The sequence below is a fragment of the Salmo trutta genome, chromosome 20 (genome assembly GCF_901001165.1).
Source record: "Salmo trutta chromosome 20, fSalTru1.1, whole genome shotgun sequence".
NCBI lineage: Eukaryota > Metazoa > Chordata > Actinopteri > Salmoniformes > Salmonidae > Salmo > Salmo trutta.
The window spans coordinates 28,237,700-28,260,790 of NC_042976.1; the positions used below are offsets into that span (position 1 = coordinate 28,237,700).

At 43.2% G+C, this 23,091-nt stretch overlaps 1 protein-coding gene across 2 annotated transcripts; it reads left to right on the forward strand.

Moving 5' to 3' along the window:
• Positions 1 to 1,110: 1,110 nt before the first annotated feature.
• On the forward strand, positions 1,111 to 7,178 carry tnfsf13b (TNF superfamily member 13b). Of its 2 annotated transcripts, none has more exons than XM_029702804.1 (7): positions 1,111 to 1,516; positions 1,903 to 2,186; positions 4,647 to 4,770; positions 5,330 to 5,386; positions 5,538 to 5,662; positions 5,736 to 5,886; positions 5,984 to 7,178. In XM_029702804.1, exons 2-7 carry the CDS (start codon positions 1,956 to 1,958, stop codon positions 6,094 to 6,096), a joined length of 801 nt encoding a protein of 266 aa, XP_029558664.1. In that variant the 5' UTR covers positions 1,111 to 1,516; positions 1,903 to 1,955; the 3' UTR covers positions 6,097 to 7,178. The 2 variants fall into 2 exon arrangements, with proteins under 2 accessions (XP_029558664.1, XP_029558665.1); XM_029702805.1 differs by having other exon boundaries at positions 1,906 to 2,186.
• Positions 7,179 to 23,091: the final 15,913 nt, after the last annotated feature.

A 23,091-nucleotide genomic window follows, 5' to 3' on the forward strand; every position in this document is an offset into this window, starting at 1 on the left:
TTTTGTAACCCAACAAGGGGTGCATGCTTTGTCTGCAGTGGTTGGCTTGTGTGTGTATGATGGACATACACTTTTACTGAGTCTGTGTTGATGCATTCGTGTTTATAGACCTCATAGTACCAGTCTACCCTCTCTGAGAGTAGACTGCCAAAATATTTCAATGGCAGGAACTGACTGGCTTGCTGCCATATCAAAGTGTGTGTGAGTGGAGTGTGTGCTGTGCTGTCACAATCAGACCCTGTCAGTTACACACACCACTACCTGTAGACAATGACCTGGCAATGTGCCATAAACAGTGGGAGTCAATACCCATTTCATTTAAATTACTGTAAGATAACTTGGACATGGTTAGACATTCGAAGAGTGCAATGCAATTTCTGAATTGGCTGGAATTGGCTCAGACTCCCACCAAAGTTGTTGATCGAGTTGATAGGTGCGGGACTTTTTTTCCAAATACTTTGCTGATAGAATCTTTGGCCCTGCCCAATTACCAACCACCGACGAGGTCCCAATGTGAAATCATTTAAAATCGAACTGAATGTTTTGTCTCAAAGCAATTTCTATTCTACATGTTTGCACTGGCATTGTGTAAAATAGCCTTTGTACAGTTATTTGATTATTAATGCTTCTCAGAATGTTGTGGGAGCTGACAATATGCAGGAGAGAAGGATGCATGGGTATTATTGATGAACTGAAGTGTTCATATGTTAACATACTGATATGTTGAAGCACTAAATGCATGATGGTGATGATGAATGTTCACTCTTCTCTGAACCGGAGGCTTATGGGTATTGTAGTTGAGCGCTCTGTACCTTTTCATTAAGTGAATTTGTACTGTTCATCCATTCTGTTTAGGAAAATAACCATTGCACTCATTTCCCTACTCTAGTGTTGATGTTTTTTTTTATATTCATTCATCTTTTCTAAGTACACAATCTCACTTTCTATTCTCTGTACAGTAACGTGCAATAACTGAATAAACCCAAGATTCTGCTAAACTGTCTGTGTAATGTTTAGACAAATTATTTTGTCTGTAAAATTTATGGTTCCATATTCCCTGAAAGAAGTTGGCTGCAAATACTTTTTGGTAATGCAGTTTAGTTTTGCTATGCAGGTTTTTAAGAGGCAAGGGTGATTTCTGCACTTCCTTTTTTACTTAGCCGTCTAAGAGTCATCATATTTGTACCCTTTCCTCTTCCACGCCACATTGTGTGATTTGACACGTTTAAAAGCTTGGCATATCAGCTGTGACTTTAATCTGGATCAGATGTCTCTCCCCTGCTGTGCCCTTTCAGACTAATGTGGATGGAGCAAGCAGAGTTTGTCGTTTAGAGTGAGGAGGATGGACAGCGCGTAGACGGGTAAAAAGTGAGGGAGAGTTGTTTGGCTGGGCCGTCATCAGAGCAGGAAGTTCTGAGTGTGGTTAATCAAGCGGAACAGAGGAGGGAAGCTGCTGATCTACCCTTCCTTATACAACATTACAGTACAGGGTGCAGACACTGAGACAGGAGAGAAGGTAAGACCGGAGAGAGAGTAACATTAACTAAAGGCTAAAGATCCAGCATTACTAACCCAAGAGGAGCCCCCCCCCCTTTTTGTTTTTACATTGCTGCTACTCGCTGTTTATATATGCGTAGTCACTTTACAAATGACCTCGACTAACCTGTACCCCCGTACATTGACTCGGTACCAGTACCCCCTGTATATAGCCTCGTTATTGTTAGGTAATGTTCTTGTTACTTTTTTATACGTTTTTTTACTTTCGTTTATTTAGTAAATATTTTTTTCTGTCTTATTTCTTCAACTACATTGTTGGTTAAGGGCTTGTAAGTAAGCATTTCACGGTAAGGTCTACATCTGTTCTATTCAGCACATGTGACAAATAAATGTGATTTGATTCAGAAGGCAGGTCATGCAGCCTGTTTGACTACAGAGGAGGCTGTCTGGGCCCTGTGATGGCGTCTGCAGGTCCAAATCCCGAGGGTGGTGGACCTGCTTCTGGGCAGGAGTCTGGGGGTCGGAGGCTGTCCTGGCTGGTCCTGCTGCTGACTCTGGCAGCGGTCACCTCCTCGTCTCTCTCTGCTCTGTCTCTGTACCACCTGCTGGCCCTTAGGGCCGAGGTTGAGGAGCTCCGGTCAGAGGTCTTCCGCAGGAGAGAGGAGCAACAAGAGGCTAGGCATGGAGAGGTAAGATGTTTACATGTTCATATCTGATGCTGTGGTCTGTAACATACATGCATATATACATACATAATATACAGTTGAAGTCGGAAGTTTACATACACTTAGTTTGGAGTCGTTAAAACTAGTTTTTCAACCACTCCACAAATGTATTTTTAACAAACTATAGTTTTGGCAAGTCGGTTAGTACATCTACTTTGTGCATGACACAAGTCATTTTTCCAACAATTGACAGATTATTTCACTTATAATTCACTGTATCACAATTCCAGTGGGTCAGAAGTTTACAAACACTAAGTTGACTGTGCCTTTAAACAGCTTGGAAAATTCCAGAAAATTATGTAATGGCTTTAGAAGCTTCTGATAGGCTAATTAACATAATTTGAGTCAATTGGAGGTGTACCTGTGGATGTATTTCAAGGCCTACCTTCAAACTCAGTGCCTCTTTGCTTGACATCATGGGAAAATCTAAAGAAATCAGCCAAGACCTCATAAAAAAAATTGTAGACCTCCACAATTCTGGCTCATCCTTGGGTGCAATTTACAAACGCCTGAAGGTACCACATTCGTCTGTACAAACAATGATACGCAAGTATAAACACCATGGGACCACGCAGCCGTCATACCGCTCAGGAAGGAGACGCGTTCTGTCTCCTAGAGATGAAAGAACTTTGGTGTGAAAAGTGCAAATCAAATCCCAGAACAACAGCAAAGGACCTTGTGAAGATACTGGAGGAAACAGGTACAAAAGTATCTATATCCACAGTAAAACATGTTCTATATCGACATAACCTGAAAGGCCGTTCGGCAAGGAAGAAGCCGCTGCTTCAAAACCGCCATTAAAAAAAGCCAGACTACGGTTTGCAACTGCACATGGGGACAAAGATCATACTTTTTGGAGAAATGTCCTCTGGTCTGATGAAACAAAAATAGAACTGTTTGGCCATAATGACCATCGTTATGTTTGGAGGAAAAAGGGGGACGCTTGCAAGCCGAAGAACACCATCCCAACCGTGAAGCATGGGTTGGCAGTGTCATGTTGTTGGGGTGCTTTGCTGCAGGAGGGACTGGTGCACTTCACAAAATAGATGGCATCATGAGGTAGGAAAATTATGAGGATATATTGAAGCAACATCTCAAGACATCAGTCAGGAAGTTAAAGCTTGGTCGCAAATGGGTCTTCCAAAGTTGTGGCATACTTCCAAAGTTGTGGCAAAATGGCTAAAGGACAACAAAGTAAAGGTATTGGAGTGGCCATCACTAAGCCCTGACCTCAATCCCATAGAAAATGTGTGGGCAGAACTGAAAAAGCGTGTGCGAGCAAGGAGGCCTACAAACTTGACTCGGTTACACCAGCTCTGTAAGGAGGAATGGGCCAAAATTCACCCCAAAAACTGTTAAACAAATTAAAATATATTTTATATTTGAGATTCTTCAAATTAGCCACCCTTTGCCTTGATGACACTTTGTACGACTCTTAGCATTATCTCAACCAGCTACATGAGGTAGTAACCTGGAATGCATTTAAATTAACAGGTGTGCCTTGTTAAAAGTTAATTTGTGGAATTTATTTGCTTCGTAATGCTTTTCAGCCAATCAGTTGTGTTGTGACAAGGTAGGGGTGGTATGCAGAAGATAGCCTTTTTGGTAAAAGACCAAATCCATATTATGGCAAGAACAGCTCAAATAAGCAAAGAGAAACGACAGTCCATCATTACGTCAAGACATGAAGGTATTTCGATGCGGAAAATTTCAAAAACTTTGAAAGTTTCTTCAAGTTCAGTCGCAAAAACCATTAAGTGCTATGATGAAACTGGCTTTCAAGAGGACCGCCACAGGGAAGGAACACCCAGAGTTACCTCTGTTGCAGAGGATGAGTTCATTAGAGTTAACTGCACTGATCTTCAGTTAAAAAATGCAATTAGCTTAAATCAGGTGTGTTTGCTGGGTGTGGGGGGAAAGTGTGACACCAATCGGGCCCCCGAGGACTGGAATTGCCCTGGCCTGGGTGTTGTGGATGATTGCAAGCATCTATCTTTGGTTCCAAAGGTTGCATGTTTGAATCCAGTGCTAGAGAGTTGTTTTTGATAATTTTGTTTTAAGCTTATCCCAAACCTTAACCATTACCCTTACCAATCAGAGTTCATGCCTAACCGTAAGAATTCTGAGTTAATGCCTAAACTTAACCTTGGAACGATACAGAGAAGTATCCAAACATTTAGAAATTTGACTGGAGAAACTTCGAAATTTGACTTTTAGAAACATGGATAAATGTCTTCTGACATGAGACTGTACGAGCTTGTTGTGATTTGAGAAGGGTGTTCCTCCCTCACTGCTTTTGCTTGTTTTTGTCACAGGCCGATAGCTTGTTGCATTTAATCGAACTCCCTCATTGTAAGACATATCACTCATTATCAGAGATCCCGGGTTACGAAAGTAACCTTCAGTTTCTGATGCATTACCCAGACACTGCAGCAGATGAGCAGCAGAGCCAGAAGGAGCAGCCCAGACCCTCCACACCCCCCTGACCCCCAGCCTGGGCTGTCTTTCGTCAGGAAGAGGAGTGTGGGCACAGGAACTGAGAACTCAGGCAAGACTTCCAATACTATTCAGTGGGACTGTTTGTGTCTGTTTGACATGTTGAAGTGGGTCATATAGCACGTTAGAAAAAAGAAAAATATGCACATCAAACTTATCTGGTGCATGACAGAAGAACATCTCAAATAAAAAAGTAATGTCCGCAACTCTGGTATGATCCCATGGTGATTTAACCTGACGAAGATCCACCTCGTATCAAAACGTTGTCTTATTGTGCGTTTGATTAGATCACCATGGGACCATACTAGAGTTGTGGATATTACTTTTCTCTCATATAACACTTTGTCAGTGTCAATGCTGTGCTATTTTTAGCTCATATTCTGTGAAACGGGTCTGTTGCTTTGAACATTTGAACACTGAACTGAGTTATTTCTGGCAAGCTGCAAAGTTTCATGTTTATAATCTTGTGCACTCTCTCGCTCACTCTCTCCTCCCTTCTCTCCTCTCCTCTCTTCTTTCCTCTCTCTCTCTGACTAGAAATAACTAATCTTGTACGTGGTGAGGTTATTGAATCAATGCAAAACTATCCCTCTGTCCTCCCTTCCCGCTAGTGTCTCAGCCTTGTCTACAGATGCTGGCAGATAGCAACAGGAAAACATTCCAGAAAGGTACTGAACCTGGAAATGCAGTCAGACACATTTTTTTTATGTTTTTTACCAGAAATACTTAAGTTGATTGAAGGACATACAGTCTGAGGCTAGGTAGTTCATCATGTTAAGATTGACTGATGCATGGTGTGTGTGTTCTGGTGTTGTGCAGAGTTTGCGTTGGAGCCTTACACAGGGATCCCCTGGCAGGCGGGGCTTAGAAGAGGCTCCGCCCTGGAGGCAGAGAGCGACAGCATCCTGGTCAGAGAGGAGGGATACTACTTTGTCTACAGTCAGGTGAGAGCTAGTTTCTTTCACGTGGAAAATAGGTGTATCACAGACAGCTCACAAGCCCCCCCCCCCCATGCAGGTGTACTACATGGATACGACCTTTGCCATGGGTCATGTGGTGATCAGGAAGAAGAGGAACGTGGTGGGAGATGAAGCTCAGCATGTCACATTGTTCCGCTGTATCCAGAACATGAACCCTGTCTACCCATACAACACCTGTTACACAGGGGGTGAGTCTGTCTTTGTGGGTGCATGCACATGTGTGTGTGTGTGTGCATGCGTGTGATGGTGTGCTGTTTCTGAGTGTGTTAACTGTGTTCTCTGTAGGTATAGTGAAGCTGGAGGTCGGGGACAGTGTGGAGCTGTTGATCCCTCGCTCTACAGCCAAAGTTTCTCTGGATGGAGACTCCACTTTCCTGGGCGCTGTCAGACTGGCCTGACCCTGACCAGGGGAGTTGGACTGGGGGGACTAGGAGATACAATTGCCATCATGTGGAAATGGACACTGCTGGTACTAGAAGTTTTGATCTTGGAGATACTGGTGGTGGTGTACAAGATAATTATTTTAAATGAACTATGGCTTGTGGGTCTGATAGCTGCATGATCTATTCTACTATGATGCCATCTGCTTTACAGTGAGACTGAGGGATGGACAGACAGACTCAGAATCATGGCCTATTACTGGAGAGCCTGGCTGATGATGCCAGTGATGATGATGATGATGATGACGGCAGTGTCAGCCTCTGTCACTGTGTGTGTGATCTGAAATGTTTGATGCTTATACTGTCAGATGTCTCACCATTCACTTATAAACTTCTTAAATGTTATGATCATATACAATACATACAGTCAAGACACAGTCCCAGCCATGACTATACAGTCCCAGCCATGACTACACAGTCCCAGCCATGACTACACAGTCCCAGCCATGACTACACAGTCCCAGCCATGACTACACAGTCCCAGCCATGACTACACAGCCCCAGCCATGACTACACAGCCCCAGCCATGACTACACAGCCCCAGCCATGACTACACAGCCCCAGCCATGACTACACAGGCCCCAGCCATGACTACACAGGCCCCAGCCATGACTACACAGGCCCCAGCCATGACTACACAGTCCCCAGCCATGACTACACAGTCCCCAGCCATGACTACACAGTCCCCAGCCATGACTACACAGTCCCCAGCCATGACTACACAGTCCCCAGCCATGACTACACAGTCCCCAGCCATGACTACACAGTCCCCAGCCATGACTACACAGTCCCCAGCCATGACTACACAGTCCCCAGCCATGACTACACTTTGATGCCTTGATGATCATTTTGACCACCTGCATACTAGTAAAATAGGCCCTGTTGTATTTCATTGTGTTGTATCCTGTCTATAACAATGTTATTGAATGGTGCAGAGTGAGTTGTCATCATTCTACCAGAAGGGAGCAGCAACACTCAATTAATTGGTTTCCCAAGCAGCACCTGACCATGTATTACAATAAATGCAGTTAATCACTATGGCTGGTGGTAATGATAGTGATATTATCCCATCCTGAGATGGGGTTAGTTGTACCCCTTGTGACCACCAGAGGGAAACGTTCCCACAGGAAACAGCAGTGTAGCACAGTACAGTACTGGTGCTTCTATGGTGCTTCTCGCTCAGATTCAGTGTTTAATAGTCACATGTACAGGGTTGCAGTTGTGATTGTCTTAGTCCTGCATGTTGGAGCTCCAAGCCTAAGTGAAATAAAATAACTAAAATTGTAATAAAAAAACTAGAAACAGCACTATATTCTAGCGCTCCCGAGAGGCGCAGCGGTCAAGGCACTGCATCTCAGTGCAAGAGGCGTCACTACAGTCCCTGGTTCGAATCCAGGCTGTATCACATCCGGCTGTGATTGGTAGTCCCATAGGGCGGCGCACAATTGGCCCAGCATCGTTTGGGTTTGGCCGGAGTAGGCCGTTCATGTAAATAAGAATTTGTTCTGACTTGCCTAGTTAAATAAATAAAAAAATATGTATATGCATATTAACTGAGGCAGTGATGATTAAATACATTTCCATTGGGGTGGAGGCAGAGTAAAGACTGTTGAGGGAGTTGCCGTACCAGGCTGTGATGCAGCCCGACAGTATGCTCTCGACGCCACCTCCTCTCTGTAGGCTGTCTCGTTGTTGGTAATCAGGCCTACTACTGTACTGTCGTCAGCGAACTTGATGATGGATTTGGAACTATGTGAGGCCACGCAGTTGTGGGAATAAAGGAGGGGACTGAGGAAGCACCGTTGTGGGTGCTCCGTGTTGAGGATTAGTGTCGAGGAGGTGATGTTGTTTACATTCCCCCCCTGGGGGCGGCCCGTCAGGAAGTCCAGGACCCAGTTGCATAGGGAGGAGTTCAGACCCAGGGCCGTGAGCTTTGTAATTAGCTTATAGGGCACTTCTTTGACACGTGTAGGCAGGATGCAGGTCTGTATCTAATAGAACACTCCCAAAAGTAGTGCTGTATCCACCGTGTGTAGTTAGAGTGAAACAAATTGACATGAAAGGACGTATGCCTGCACATGGTGCTGCCAGTTATGTTAGCCCGCTATGGCTGTATTATGATGTGCAAGGAGAAACTAAAGCACTTTAACTATGAATGTAGAGGTAGGCTACCACACTCCAATAACCTTCAATCTAGCTAGCAATTTCCTCAACTGCAATGGCAAGACACAGATGGAGAGATTACCATTTAAAATAGCTATCAGATCAATATAGAAAAAGATGGGGGCAAGGTTATACCCTCTAGATGTAGCAGCAGTGTGTCTATAATAATGTAAAAAAAAATTTATAATTATGCTGCAGTGTATAAGAGATGAGGAACCTCATTTGGTGTTTTACATAATCTGACATACACACAACGATAAGGAATAACAACATCCTAGAACCAGGAGGGAAGGAGACGCTTGCTCACTGTGCTGTTGTGCCCCCTAGTGGATTACACAACACAATGCTCCTAGGCGTTTCCATGTGGCCTAGTTCTGCGGTCTTTGGGGAGACTTGATTCACAAACATCACATTATCTTTGGAATATCCATACTGCTTTATGTTGAATTGGACTGGCCTTAATTCTGATGAAGTCTGAATTTTTGTACAGGTGTAAAAATAGTTTTGACTCTCAATAGAAACTGAATGACTGTAGCTGTACAGGAAGGGAAATGGCTGCTGTGAAATCCCAAAGCACCACAGGTTCTGTTGAAAACAGGGGGAGTTGTAGTCTTATTCTAAAAGAGAGAATGTTGTCAGGACATCCTGAGAGTGGGAGAATAAGATACACAAGATGCACAGGAAAGACTGGACCTGTTGGTGGAATGTTATGTTCAGAGGATACAGTGGTATGCCTATTTGTTTCATTCACAGCACCTGTTTGTACCTGTTTGCAAATAAATAATGTGGGTCTAGCTAAACAGCCCAAACAGACATGAGGCTACCCTTTCCAAATAAGAGAGGGAGTCTTTCACCCCCCATAATTCATACAGTCATTTGGATAGGACATCCTGTATCTACCACTGAACTACCATGTATACAGCTAGTGTATGATAAAGTTGTTTGTTCAGATAACGCAATTCCTAACAGAGGATTGTGACACTGAGTGACTCATTAATTAATGTCTGTAAGTTACAGTATGTGTCTGAAAAGCCTCTGAAAAGACCTTGAGAGATTTCATTTGGATTTTTTTGGATCCCCATTAGCCGACGCCAATGGCGACAACTAGTCTTACTGGGATCCGACACAACAAAAATACATTACAGATAAAAGGCTTTACAATTCCCATACATTTAAAAACATGTAGTGTGTGTGCGCGCATCTATTAGTTACACACGCAGTACATCCACACAACAAGTAGGTCACCTGGGTGAGAGGTGTTGTGCAGTGAGGTGTTGCTTTATTTGTTTTGAAACCAGGTTTGCTGTTCACTTGTGCAATACAGTGCATTTGGAAAGTATTCAGACCCCTTGACTTTTTCCACATTTTGTTATGTTACAGCCTTATTCTAAAATTGATTAAAATAGCTTTCCCCCCTCATCAATCTACACACAATACCACATAATGACGAAGCAAAAACAGGTTTAGACAAGTTTCTTCCAGACGTGACGCTTGGCATTCTGGCCAGAGACTTCAATCTTGATTTCATCAGACCAGAGAATGTTGCTTCTCATGGTCTGAGAGTCCTTTAGGGGCCTTTTGGCAAACTCCAAGCGGGCTGTCATGTGCCTTTTACTGAGGAGTGGCTTCCGTCTGGCCACTCTACCATAAAGGCCTGATTGGTGGAATGCTGCAGAGATGGTTGTCCTTCTGGAAGTTTCTCCCATCTCCACAGAGGAACTCTGGAGCTCTCTTAGTGACCATCAGGTTCTTGGTCACCTCCCTGACGGCTCTTCTCACCCGATTGCTCAGTTTGGCCAGGCAGCCAGCTTTAGGAAACGTTTTGGTGGTTCCAAACTTGTTCCATTTAAGAATGATGTAGGCCACTGTGTTCTTGGGGACCTTCAATGCTGCCTTGACACAATTCTGTCTCGGCTCTCTACGGACAATTCCTTCGACCTCGGCTTGGTTTTTGCTCTGACATGCACTTTAACTGTGGGATCTTATATAGACAGGTGTGTGCCTTTCCAAATCATGTCCAATCAATTGAATTTACCACAGTTGAACTCCAAGTTGTAGAAACGTCTCAGGATGATCAATGAAGACAGGATGCACCTGAGCTCAATTTCGAGTCTCAGAGCAAACGGTCTGAACACTGATGTAAATAAGCTATTTCTGTTTTTTATTTTTAATACATTTGCAACGAATTTCTAAAAACCTGTTTTCACTTCATCATTATGGGGTATTGTGTGTAGATTGAGGATTTTAGAATAAGGCTGTAACGTAACAAAATGTGGAAATAATCAAGGGGTCTGAATACTTTCCGAATGCACTGTATAAGATGGGAGTTCCAAGCTCTCGTTTCTCTGTATAATACTGTTCATTTCCTTGAATTTGTTCTGGACCTGGGAATGTGAAAAGACCACTGGTGGCATAAGTGTGTGTGTCAGTGCTGTGTGTAAGTTCACTATGCAAAAAAATTGCAATTTCAAACATATTAACAGTGTTGCAGTCTGAATAGCTGCACTATCATCTTCAGTCACTGGAGATGTGTCGAGGCATTTTCTTTTAATATCGGCCACTTATAAAATGTTAAACTTTCTGTAAAATATAGGCCCTTGTAGCATTATCTATCGATCATACATAGGGCTGTTGTGGTGACCGTATTACCGCCACAACAGCGGTCATGAAGGCAGTCAAATTCCACTTGACCGTTTAGTCACGGTAATTAGGCTTCTCCAAGCTCTGATGTTAGGCCTACTACATTTATTTTGTAACTTTCCTAATGTTAAGCACATTCTTTATATTTACAACAGGAGTATAGCCTACCTGGCTGGCATGAAAATGAACCACGGGAAAAGCATCCTCCATTCGCTATTTAAGTGCATAGATGACATGTATTTTTTCCCGCTGCCCCTGTTTCCAGACAGGTGCATGATAATGGTCCATTCTAAATAAATAAATGTCATGAATATATTATTTAGTATATTTAAAGACAAGATTACATCAAGAATAGTGTGATGGGTGACAATATTAGCCTATCACTTGTGAATGATATATTATCACTTATAGGCCTGTATGTTTATATTTTTTTACATTTTATTTAACTAAGCAAGTGAGTTAAGAACATATTCTTGTTTTCAATGATGGCCTAGGAACAGTGGGTTAACTGCCTTGTTCAGGGGCAGAACAACAGATTTGTACCTTGTCAGCTCGGGATTTGAACTTGTAACCTTTCGGTTACTAGTCCAACACTCTAACCACTAGGCGGTTGTATCACAACTGAAGTGACCAAATAACTTCTTCAAATGAAGCACATTAATCCGCTTTACAAGGGATTTACAGCCTAACATAATCAGCGTGTGAGTTTCGAGTTTGGGGAAGATAATTTTCACCATAAAACTGCACCTTTATAATAAAAACATTACATGCATAATTGCATTTACGGTCACTTTTTATAATGGCATTTTCCCACTAATGGAACATTCGCGCTCCTAACCTACTACCATGTGCGCATTACTCTGCTTATAATGTGAAGAAATAGCCTAATAGTTTATCAAAATTTTAAATGTTCTGATCTGTTGTGTCAGCCACATCGCATAAAAATGTTTTTTTGATGCTAGTGGTTGTATTAGTTTGGGATCTATTGCATCCCACCACTGTCCCAGACTGTTTGGAATATTTATTTATTGCACAGAATAGAATAGGTAAACTTTTTTACTATGGGGGATAGTAGATTGACATAGGCTATTGTTTTTGCTGTTTGTTAAGGCCTACTCATCTTGTTGGCTGAAGAAAAGTAAATGTGGGCAGTTCTTTCAATATTTTCAATATGCACCTGGGAATTGGATAAGGAGGCGGGCAGTTGCGTCCCTGGTGTGTCTGACTTCACTTGTAGCCTGTGAGAAAGACCCGATCACGTGATGGAGAGCCATGTGAGTGAGAAGTGATGGAGAGTGAGTGAGAGGTGCTTAGAAGCGTGCAGCACTCTGGGAGAAGATCACAACGCAGCAATCCGGGCCCAGGGCATAATGACCAACGGCCGCAAAAGGAATGGAAAAAGACATGGATTGTTTTTAGGATGCATTACGGCCACAAAGGGGATGCCACTGGGAAATTTGAGGGATTATCAAGTACTTGTCAAATTGTGAATCAGAGACTAATAAACTGTGTACAGCCTGCGCAAAAAACAAAGCAGAGCTCATGCCTTTCAAGCAGCTTTTTTCAAATCATCATTAGAGTTGCATCATGCATCCTTACAATGTACCGTATCTCACAAAAGTGAGTACACCCCTCACATTTTTGTAAATATTTGAGTATATCTTTTCATGTGACAACACTGAAGAAATGGCACTTTGCTACAATGTAAAGTAGTGCGTGTACAGCTTGTATAACAGTGTAAATTTGCTGTCCCCTCAAAATAACACAACATACAGCCATTAATGTCTAAACCGCTGGCAACAAAAGTGAGTACACCCCTAAGTGAAAATGTCCAAATTGTGCCCAATTAGCCATTTTCCCACCCCGGTGTCATGTGACTCGTTAGTGTTACAAGGTCTCAGGTGTGAATGGGGAGCAGGTGTGTTAAATTTGGTGTAATCGCTCTCACACTCCCTCATACTGACTGGTCACTGGAAGTTCAACATGGCACCTCATGGCAAAGAACTCTCTGAGGATCTGAAAAAAATAATTGTTGCTCTACATAAAGATGGCCTGGGCTATAAGAAGATTGCCAAGACCCTGAAACTGAGCTGCAGCACGGTGGCCAAGACCATACAGCGGTTTAACAGGACAGGTTCCACTCAGAACAGGCCTCGCCATGGTCGACCAAAGAAGTTGAGTGCACGTGCTCAGCGTCATATCCAGATGTTGTCTTTGGGAAATAGACGTATGAGTGCTGCCAGCATTGCTGCAGAGGTTGAAGGGGTGGGGGGTCAGCCTGTCAGTGCTCAGACCATATGCCGCACACTGCACCAAATTGGTCTGCATGGCTGTCGTCCCAGAAGGAAGCCTTTTCTAAAGATGATGTACAAGAAAGCCTGCAAATAGTTTGCTGAAGACAAGCAGACTATGAACATGGATTACTGGAACCATGTCCTGTGGTCTGATGAGACCAAGATAAACGTATTTGGTTCAGATGGTGTCAAGCGTGTGTGGCGGCAACCAGGTGAGGAGTACAAAGACAAGTGTGTCTTGCCTACAGTCAAGCATGTTGGTGGGAGTGTCATGGTCTGGGGCTGCATGAGTGCTGCCGGCATTGGGGAGCTACAGTTCATTGAGGGTACCATGACTGCCAACTTGTACTGTGACATACTGAAGCAGAGCATGATCCCCTCCCTTCAGAGACTGGGCCGCAGGGCAGTATTCCAACATGATAACGACCCCGAACACACCTCCAAGACAACAACTGCCTTGCTAAAGAAGCTGAGGGTAAAGTGATGGACTGGCCAATCATGTTTCCAGACCTAAACCCTATTGAGCATCTGTGGGGCATCCTCAAACGGAAGGTGGGGGAGCGCAAGGTCTCTAACATCCACCAGCTCCGTGATGTCGTATAGGGGGAGTGGAAGAGGACTCCAGTGGCAACCTGTGAGGCTCTGGTGAACTCCATGCCCAAGGGGGTTAAGGCAGTGCTGGAAAAGGATGGTGGCCACACAAAATATTGACACTTTGGGCCCAATTTGGATTTTTCCACTTAGGGGTGTACTCACTTTTGTTGCCAGCGGTTTAGACATTAATGGCTGTGTGTTGTGTTATTTTGGGGGGACAGCAAATTTACACTGTTACACAAACTGTACACTCACTACTTTACATTGTAGCAAAGTGTCATTTCTTCAGTGTTGTCACATGAAAAGATATACTCAAATATTTACATAAATGTGAGGCGTGTACTCACCTTTGTGAGATACTGTATTAAATACCAAAACATATATAGCCCAACGTTTGTAGAACAACTAAAGTTACATTAATAACTCTAAATTAAGCATATAGGAATACCTATTTCTTTGTCAACTGCTCAACACAGAATATCCGCATGTGTACACTCCCTCATTGTTTTGAGAAAATTATATTTTTTCAGCTTTGTTCAATTCTGTTCTTCATACTATAAAATAATGCCATGGAATTCTAAGCAAATCTTGTTTGCTAAATGACCTAGTGTAGCTCACAGCCATGTGGCATAGCCAGATCAGGACCTAACATAAGGACAACTCAGAGTATGCTATTCTTTGCTTCTGAAATAGACTACATTTTCTTCATATCATGCTTCTTTAGACCTGTCTAAAATAAATACTGGATTTATTGTGAAGGTGTAGGCTATATTACATGGATTTATTATGCTTTTTAAAATGTAGATGTTCCAAAGGTCAGCATCAGTGGCTTGTAGCCTGTGTGTGGAAGCCAGCAGATGCTAAATGTGTTTGTGTTAATTTGCAGTAAATTACCTTGAGACCAGCAGTTATTTGCTGACGAAATTTCGTGACCGCCACAGCCCTAAAGCGTTCAATGGTTTTCTCTCATAGAAGTATCAAAATGCCACAGTTTTCTCCTCTGAGACTGTATCATCATACTTTATACGCCACCCTGGTTTGTCAGAAGAATTGGGTGACATTTAAACTCTTCTCTTCCTTATACCCTCAGCCAGATATATGTGACAGGAATTATGTCAATGGTTTGGGCCAACTGGCCTGATTATACTGATAATGATGGTGTGATGATGAGTCATGCGCCATGTATCATTAGTAATATCAGTATGATATTGGTCATTTCTGGTTGTTATAGAGTCAATACTTTTACTGGTTTAGATTAATCTAACTGACCTTATCTGTTTCCTCTGTATGCAAAATATATATATATCTTTTTCTCAGTATAATGTTTCTCAGAGTCATTATTTTTCACTTTCACAGACTGTCTGGAGAAGGAGAGATGTGCAGCGTGCGTGCCTGCCAGGCAAATCGTAAACTCGGTTCCAGTGTCTGAGAGAGAGGAGAGAGAGGAGACATACCCCTAGGGAGAGGAGAGGGTTGAGAGTTAGGATATTACAGGTAGAGAAGAGGACAGTGACATCATTTTCTGTGTGGCAGATGGCCACAGAGAGAGAAAGAGAGAGAAATACAGAAGCAAAGAGACGTGTCAGAATTATACTTACAGAATGTGCTGTATTGTTGTTTTACGTGTTGATTGTAGAAGCCATTGTAACAAACACGGCTCACTAAGTCCTCCTCAGGGATCAGAAAAAGGGACACACGGGTTGTATAACTGTGTTCTCTTCCCTGGTTCTAGCATTGTATCATAGTGTTTTGGATTTGTGTTGTAACCGTGATATATCTGCAATGATTTTGTCCCTTTCCAGTTCCAACTAATGTTGCCCTCCCTCTGTCTGTGAGGGCACCAGGGAGAGAGACACAAAGCACCCTGGTTAGTCACTTTTTAACTGGGCGTCCTGCCCCTAGAGTCTGGGCCCTGTGTCTCCCGCTCCCCTCCCCATCAGACCATTGGCATCGCGCCCAGCTACTACTACTGAGAGAGAGATTCACCATTTTAGATAAACAGAGCAATGGCGGTTAGTAAGGAGTGTGCGAGAGGGAGAGCTAGAGAGAGAGTGGTGGAGGCAAAGCTCAAACAAATAAGGAGAGCTAAAGCTCTTTGATGGCTTTACAAACACCAACCGGCTGTGCAAACACCAATGGAGGAGGAAGAGAAGGGGAGAGGGGGATCGGTCCTCCTAATGGGCGAATGTGTCAAGCAAGATGCTCCCCCTCCCTCTCCCCAAAAATATATTTCTGTAGCGCCATGGCAACGGCTGGTGTGTTGGCGGAAGCCGATTTTCAAAGAGAAATGAGTGGCAGGGTGGAAATCAGGAAATGAAACCTGCTGTGTACTTGCTGAGACTGTGTACACAAACACATACATTGAAATCAGTTTTACCTAATTTCTAATAGCATGTTACCTGTGCAACTAGAGGGGAAAAAACTCTAGATCACCTTTACCCCAAACACAGAGACGCATACAAAAGCTTTCCCTCACCCTCCATTTGGCAAATCTGACCATAACTCTATCTTCCTGCTTACAAGCAAAACTCAAACAGGAAGTATCAGTGTCACGCTCAATTCGGAAGTGGCCAGATGAAGATGATGCTAAGCTACAGGGCTGTTTTGCTAGCACAGACTGGAATATGTTCCAGGATTCATCCGATGGCATTCAGTCAATGGCTTCATTAGTAAGTCCATCGACTACATTGTCCCCACAGTGACTGTACGTACATATCCCAACCAGAAACCATGGATTACAGGCAATATCCGCACTGAGCTAAAGGCTAGAGCTGCCACTTTCAAGGAGCGGGACACCAATCCGGACACTTATAAGAAATCCTGCTACACCCTCCGACGAACCATCAAAAAGACAAAGTGTCAATACGGGACCAATCCTACTACACCGGCTCTGACTCTCGTCGGATGTGGCAACTATCACAGATTACAAAGGGAAATCCAGCCACAAGCTGTCTAGTGACACTAGCCTACCATACCAGCTAAATGCCTTCTATGCTTTGAAAGGCTGGTTATCATCATCCCAAACACCCTGGACCCACTCCAAATCGAATACCACCCCAACAGAGCCACAGATGATGCAATATCTATTGCACTGCCCTTTCCCACTTGGAAAAAAATAACACCTACGTGAGAATGCTGTTCATTGACTACAGCTCAATACCATAGTGCCCTCCAAGCTCACCACAAAGCTCACAGCCAAGGGACTGAACTCTTTCCTATGCATCTGGATCCTGGACTTACCGACGGGTCGTCCCCAGGTGGTGAAGGTAGGCAAATTTACCACCTCCACACCGATCCTCTCCCTCAACGTCAACAAAACAAAGGAGCCGATTGTGGATTTCAGGAGGAACCAGCCTGGACACGCCCCCTGCCGTGGAGATATTTATAATTGCTAAAGTTGTAAATATGTATTATTCATCCATTTCTCCCCCCTGCTGCTCCCCCTATGGACATTTCCTTCGGGACATTCTAATTCACTTCTCTTTTTGACCTCCACTGTTGCAGCTCGGAGCATAAGAATCTCACTGATGTACCCTGCGACTACATCTGCGACTACATCTGCTACCCTGCTGATGTGACTAATCATCTAATCTCACACAGTTTCAAAAACACAAGTGTCTGAGATTGGCCAAATTCTCTTCCACAGCCCCTTCCGTACCCAATCTATCTATGGTCTTTCCAATTCCATCTCCCTCTCTACCACCATTTCCATGTTTCCCACCCACCACTCCCCCTCTAATTCCCCCCCTTCTCCTATTGGTCATGTCTGGCTGATGATAGGGGCTAAAGTTGATTCCTGAATCTGGATCATACTCCAGCACGCTCTCTCTTTCGCCATCATGCTATCACACACACTCCACCATGCATCATGCATGACATACAAGCGCACGCAAGCATGCACACACACATAGATCTACACACCTACAGTACACAAACGCCTCCCTACAACACCACACACACTCAATCTGCACTACACTTGTATTTAGGCAGCTTTACTTTGATCCGAAGCAAATCACCATAATCAGGTTGATCCAAAGAGCCTCTAGCAGAACTGGCAGAGTGGAGTGTGGATTTTTGATGCAAGTGGGGCTTTGACTTGTTACCAACCAGACCGGTTAGAACTAGTCTGATTGCAAGTCTAAACACTGTGGGACTGTCCGGCAACTCTTACTATCATCATTATAGTGCCATTAACATTGCCTCTTCTGTTGTGATTTAATTTGATAGTATGGATACTAATTGATACTCGCCACAGCATGTGACTGATATGGTTGTTTGTTTATTTAGGAGCTATTTGTAACATTACCATTTCATAGAGTCGTTTTTTTCTCCAGACTAACTGCATGTTGGGATCTGTTCAAATAAGGTGATCTATAATTCATATGGCGCTAGCTGCATTTGCCTGGAATCCAACTGTGGAGCTGGAGAAACAAGACAAGCTGTGTGTGTCTCTGTCTGCGACTGTGTGTGTGTGTGACAGAAAAGTGGAACCAGATTATGTCCGTTTGATAAATAATGCTTTATATTCTGGCCTTCCTTCAAGGCCCTCAGCTTTTTTTGTGGTATGAACATCTCCACATCTGCTCCCCCATCCCTCTCTTCTCTTCTTCTATCTGCTCCTCCTCCTTCTTCTCGTCTGCTCTCTTCCCCGCTCATACCTTCTCTCCCTCTCTTCCCCCCTTCTAGCTGTATCCCTCAATCCCCCTCTCTTCCTCTCCCCTCTCTTTCCCTCTCTCCCCTCTCTACATCCTCTGGTTTCTGTAGTTCTGTTTTAAGGGTCTACACTAGAGAACTGGCAGATATACAGTAAACACATAAAAGCTAGTGGTCTGTGTATAGTTTAGTTGCTGGTGTCACATTGAAAGAGTTCCCCCCTGAGAGGAACTGGGGTTGGATTTTTCATGGTAGAGTCGATAATAGGGCAGTGTCTGACCAGCTCAAACTGAACATTCTGAGAGAGACAGCTGGAGATAGTTCACAAACGTTGTGTTTGGTACTTAGATTGAATTGATGTTGCTATGTTTAGTTTTACTCACACAAGTTTTAAACTGGTGTATATCTCTCTCCTCTCCTCCTCCAAACTCCTCTCCTCCTTCCGTCATCTCTCTCTCTTAACCCCCCGCTCTCTCACTCCTGCCTTCTCTCTATTTAACCCCCCCCCCCCCCTCTCTCTCTGCAGGTCAGCCAGCAGTCTTTGTCATGTTGATGAAGACCAGGGAGGGCAGAACCAACAGAGAGAGGAGGAGAAAGAGACAAGGCCCCTGAAAGGAGGGAGTAAAAAGAGGAGGGGAGAGAGCAGAAGGGAGGAGAGCGTGAGGGGAGGATGGCATGATGAAGGTTCCTTTGGCTCATTACCTCTGTTGCACACACCTTTTGTTCTCCTATGTTGTGCTTTTCATCATTAGTTCAGTCCCTAACTGCCTCAGTTCCTGTGTCTATTGCTGTGTGTGTGCGTATGTGTGTGTTATTTTGTATGAAGATTTTCTGAGAGTGTTAGAGGCAGATCAGAGACGCAATATTAATGACAACCCCTGAGCCTCCAGACGTACTTAAGCATACACACACACGCTCACACACTCACACAAACACAGAATGTCGGGAAGTTCTGTGTCACTCACTCTCACCAGCTGCTTGTGGGCTTTAGATTTAGACTCCTGTTTTTCTGTCTCTCACACACAGACTCACACAGACTCAAACAGACACTCTCTATTTAGCTCTCTCTCTCTCATTCAAGTCAATTCAAAGAGGCTTTATTGGCATGGGAAACATATGTTTACATTGCCAAAGCAAGTGAAATCAACAAAAACTATCAGAAATGAACAGTAAACATTGCACTCAAAGGTTTCAAAAAGATAAAGACTGTTCCAAGTTTTATGTTATTAGCTGCAGTTGAAGTCGGAAGTTTACATACACTTAGGTTGGAGTCATTAAAACTCGTTTTTCAACCACTCCACAAATTTCTTGTTAACAAACTATAGTTTTGGCAAGTCGGTTAGGACATCTACTTTGTGCATGACAACATCCAACAATTGTTTACAGACAAATTATTTCACTTATAATTCACTGTATCACAATTCCAGTGGGTCAGAAGTTTAAATACACTAAGTTGACTGTGCCTTTAAACAGCTTGGAAAATTCCAGAAAATGATGTCATGGCTTTAGAAGCTTCTGATTGGCTAATTGACATAATTTGAGTCAATTGGAGGTGTACCTGTGGATGTATTTCAAGGCCTACCTTCAAACTCAGTGCCTCTTTGCTTGACATCATGGGAAAATCAAAAGAAATCAGCCAAGATTTCAGAAAAAAAATTGTAGACCTCCACAAGTCTGGTTCATCCTTGGGAGCAATTTCCAAACGCCTGAAGGTACCACGTTCATCTGTACAAGCAATAGTACGCAAGTATAAACACCATCAGACCACGCAGCCGTCATACCGCTCAGGAAGGAGACGCGTTCTGTCTCCTAGAGATGAACATACTCTTGTGCGAAAAGTGAAAATCAATCCCAGAACAACAGCAAAGGACATTGTGAAGATGCTGGAGGAAACAGGTACAAAAGTATCTATATCCACAGTAAAATTTGTCCTATGTCGACATAACCTGAAAGGCCGCTCAGTAAGGAAGAAGCCACTGCTCCAAAACCGCCATTAAAAAAGCCAAACTACGGTTTGCAACTGCACATGGGGACAAAGATCATACTTTTTGGAGAAATGTCCTCTGGTCTGATGAAACTGTTTGGCCATAATGACCATCTTTATGTTCGGAGGAAAAAGGGGGATGCTTGCAAGCCGAAGAACACCATCCCAACCGTGAAGCACGGGGGTGGCAGCATCATGTTGTGGGGGTGCTTTGCTGCAGGAGGGACTGGTGTACTTCACAAAATAGATGGCATCATGAGGGAAGACAATTATGTGGATATATTGAAGCAACATCTCAAGACATCAGTTAGGAAGTTAAAGCTTGGTTGCAAATGGGTCTTCCAAATGGACAATGACCCCAAGCATACTTCCAAAGTTGTGGCAAAATGGCTTAAGGACAACAAAGTCAAGGTATTGGAGTGGCCATCACAAAGCCTCGGCTGTCAATCCTATAGAAAATGTGTAGGCAGAACTGAAAAGGCGTGTGTAAGCAAGGAGGCCTACAAACCTGACTCAGTTACACCAGCTCTGTCAGGAATGGGCCAAATTTCACCCAACTTATTGTGGGAACCTTGTGGAAGGCTACTTGAAACATTTGACCCAAGTTAAACAATTTAAAGGCAATGCTACCAAATACTAATTGAGTGTATGTAAACTTCTGACCCACTGGGAATGTGATGAAAGAAATAAAAGCTGAAATAAATAATTCTCTCTACTATTATTTTAACATTTCACATTCTTAAAATGAAGTGGTCATCCTAACTGACCTAAGACAGGGAATTTTTACTAGCATTAAATGTCAGGAAATGTGAAAAACTGAGTTTAAACGTATTTGGCTAAGGTGTAAGTAAACTTCCGACTTCAACTGTATGTACTGTGTTTCAGCAATATGCAAATAGTTCTAGTATGTTAGCGGGGAAAGATGAATAAACAGTTAAGTATTGGTGGTATTTACAATTTTTTTTGCGCTCCATTGGTTGCCCTTTTCTCATCGCAATGGGCCATACGTCTTGCTGCGATCGCAGATTGTGGTATTTCACCTAACAGATATGGGAGTTTATCAATGTTGGATTTGTTTTCAAATTATTTGTGGGTCTGTGGGAAATATGTCTCTCTAATGTGGTCATATATTTGGCAGGAAGTTAGGAAGTGCAGCTCAGTTTCCACCTCGTTTTGTGGACAGTGGGCACGTATCCTGTCTTCTCTTGAGAGCAATGTCTGCCTATAGCGACTTCTTTCAAGAGTTTGTACATAGTCAAGGATTTTCTTAATTTAGGGTCAGTCACAGTGGTCAGGTATTCTGCCACTGTGTACTCTCTGTTTAGGGCCAGATAGAATTCCAATTTGCTCCGTTGATTCTTTCCAGTGTGTCAAATAGTTATCTTTTTGCTTTCTCATAATTTGGTGGTCTAATTGTGTTGTTGGCCTGGGGCTTTTGGGGTCTGTTTGTGTTTGTGATCAGAGCCCCGGAACCAGTTGGTTGAGGGGACTCTTCTCTAGGTTCATCTCTCTGTAACGAGGGCTTTATGATGGAATGTGCTGAGCTACAGCCTTCCCTGTAGCTCAGTTGGTAGAGCATGGTATTTGCAATGCATGGTGTTTGCAATGCCAGGGTTGTGGGTTCGATTCCCACAGGGGGCCATGTATGAAATGTATGCATTCACTACTGTAAGTCGCTCTGGATAAGAGCGTCTGCTAAATGACTAAAATGTAAATGTAAATGTAATGTAAATGAATGTCTGGGCATCGCTTCCTGTTAGGTGGTTGTAGAATTTAACAGCTCTTTTCTTGATTTTGATAACTAGCGGGTATATACCTAATTCTGCTCTGCATGTATTGTTTTGAATTTATTGTACACAAAGCATATTTTAGCAGAATTCTGTATGCAGAGTCTCAATTCCATTTTGTGAATTCTTGGTTGGTGAGTGGACCCCAGACCATAGAGGGCAATGGGTTATATAACTGATTCAAGTATTTTTTGCCATATCCTAAATGAGATGTCCAGTTTTATGTTCCTTTTGATGGCATAGAAGGCCCTTCTTGCCTTGTCTCTTAGATTGTTCACAGCCTTTTGGAAATTAACTGTGGTGTTGATGTTTAGGCCGAGATAGGTATAATTATTTGTGTGCTCTAGGGCAACAGTGTCTAGAATTTGTATTTGTTGTTCTGGCAGCTTGACCTTTTTTGGGACACCATTATTTTATTTCTTACTGAGATGCACTGTCAGGGTCCAAATCTGACAGAATCTGTACAAAAGATCTAGGTGCTGCTTGGTTGGGGACAGAAGCACCAGATCATCAGCAAACAGTAGACATTTTATTTTCTGGTGCAGTAGGGTGAGGCCGTGTGCTGCAGACTGTTATAGGGCCCTCACCAATTCATTGATATAAACGTTGAAGAGGGTGAGGCTCAAGCTGCATCCCTGTCTCACCCCACGGCCCTGAGGATAGAAATATTGTGTTTATTGCCAATTTGAACTGCACACTTGTTGTTTGTGTACATTGATTTTATAATGTTTTTCCTCCAGCACCAATTTCAATCAATTTGTATAGCAGACCCTCATGCCAAATTGAGACAAAAGCTTTTTGAAGTAAACAAAGCATGAAAAGACTGTTTTTGTTTTGA

Bases quoted from the DNA above. Each gene is read 5' to 3' on its own strand.
- tnfsf13b (XM_029702804.1), top strand. From the start codon at position 1,956: ATGGCGTCTGCAGGTCCAAATCCCGAGGGTGGTGGACCTGCTTCTGGG. The intron at 2,187-4,646 runs GTAAGATGTTTA...TGCATTACCCAG, and splicing joins AAGAGGCTAGGCATGGAGAG to ACACTGCAGCAGATGAGCAG. The intron at 5,387-5,537 runs GTACTGAACCTG...GGTGTTGTGCAG, and splicing joins CAGGAAAACATTCCAGAAAG to AGTTTGCGTTGGAGCCTTAC.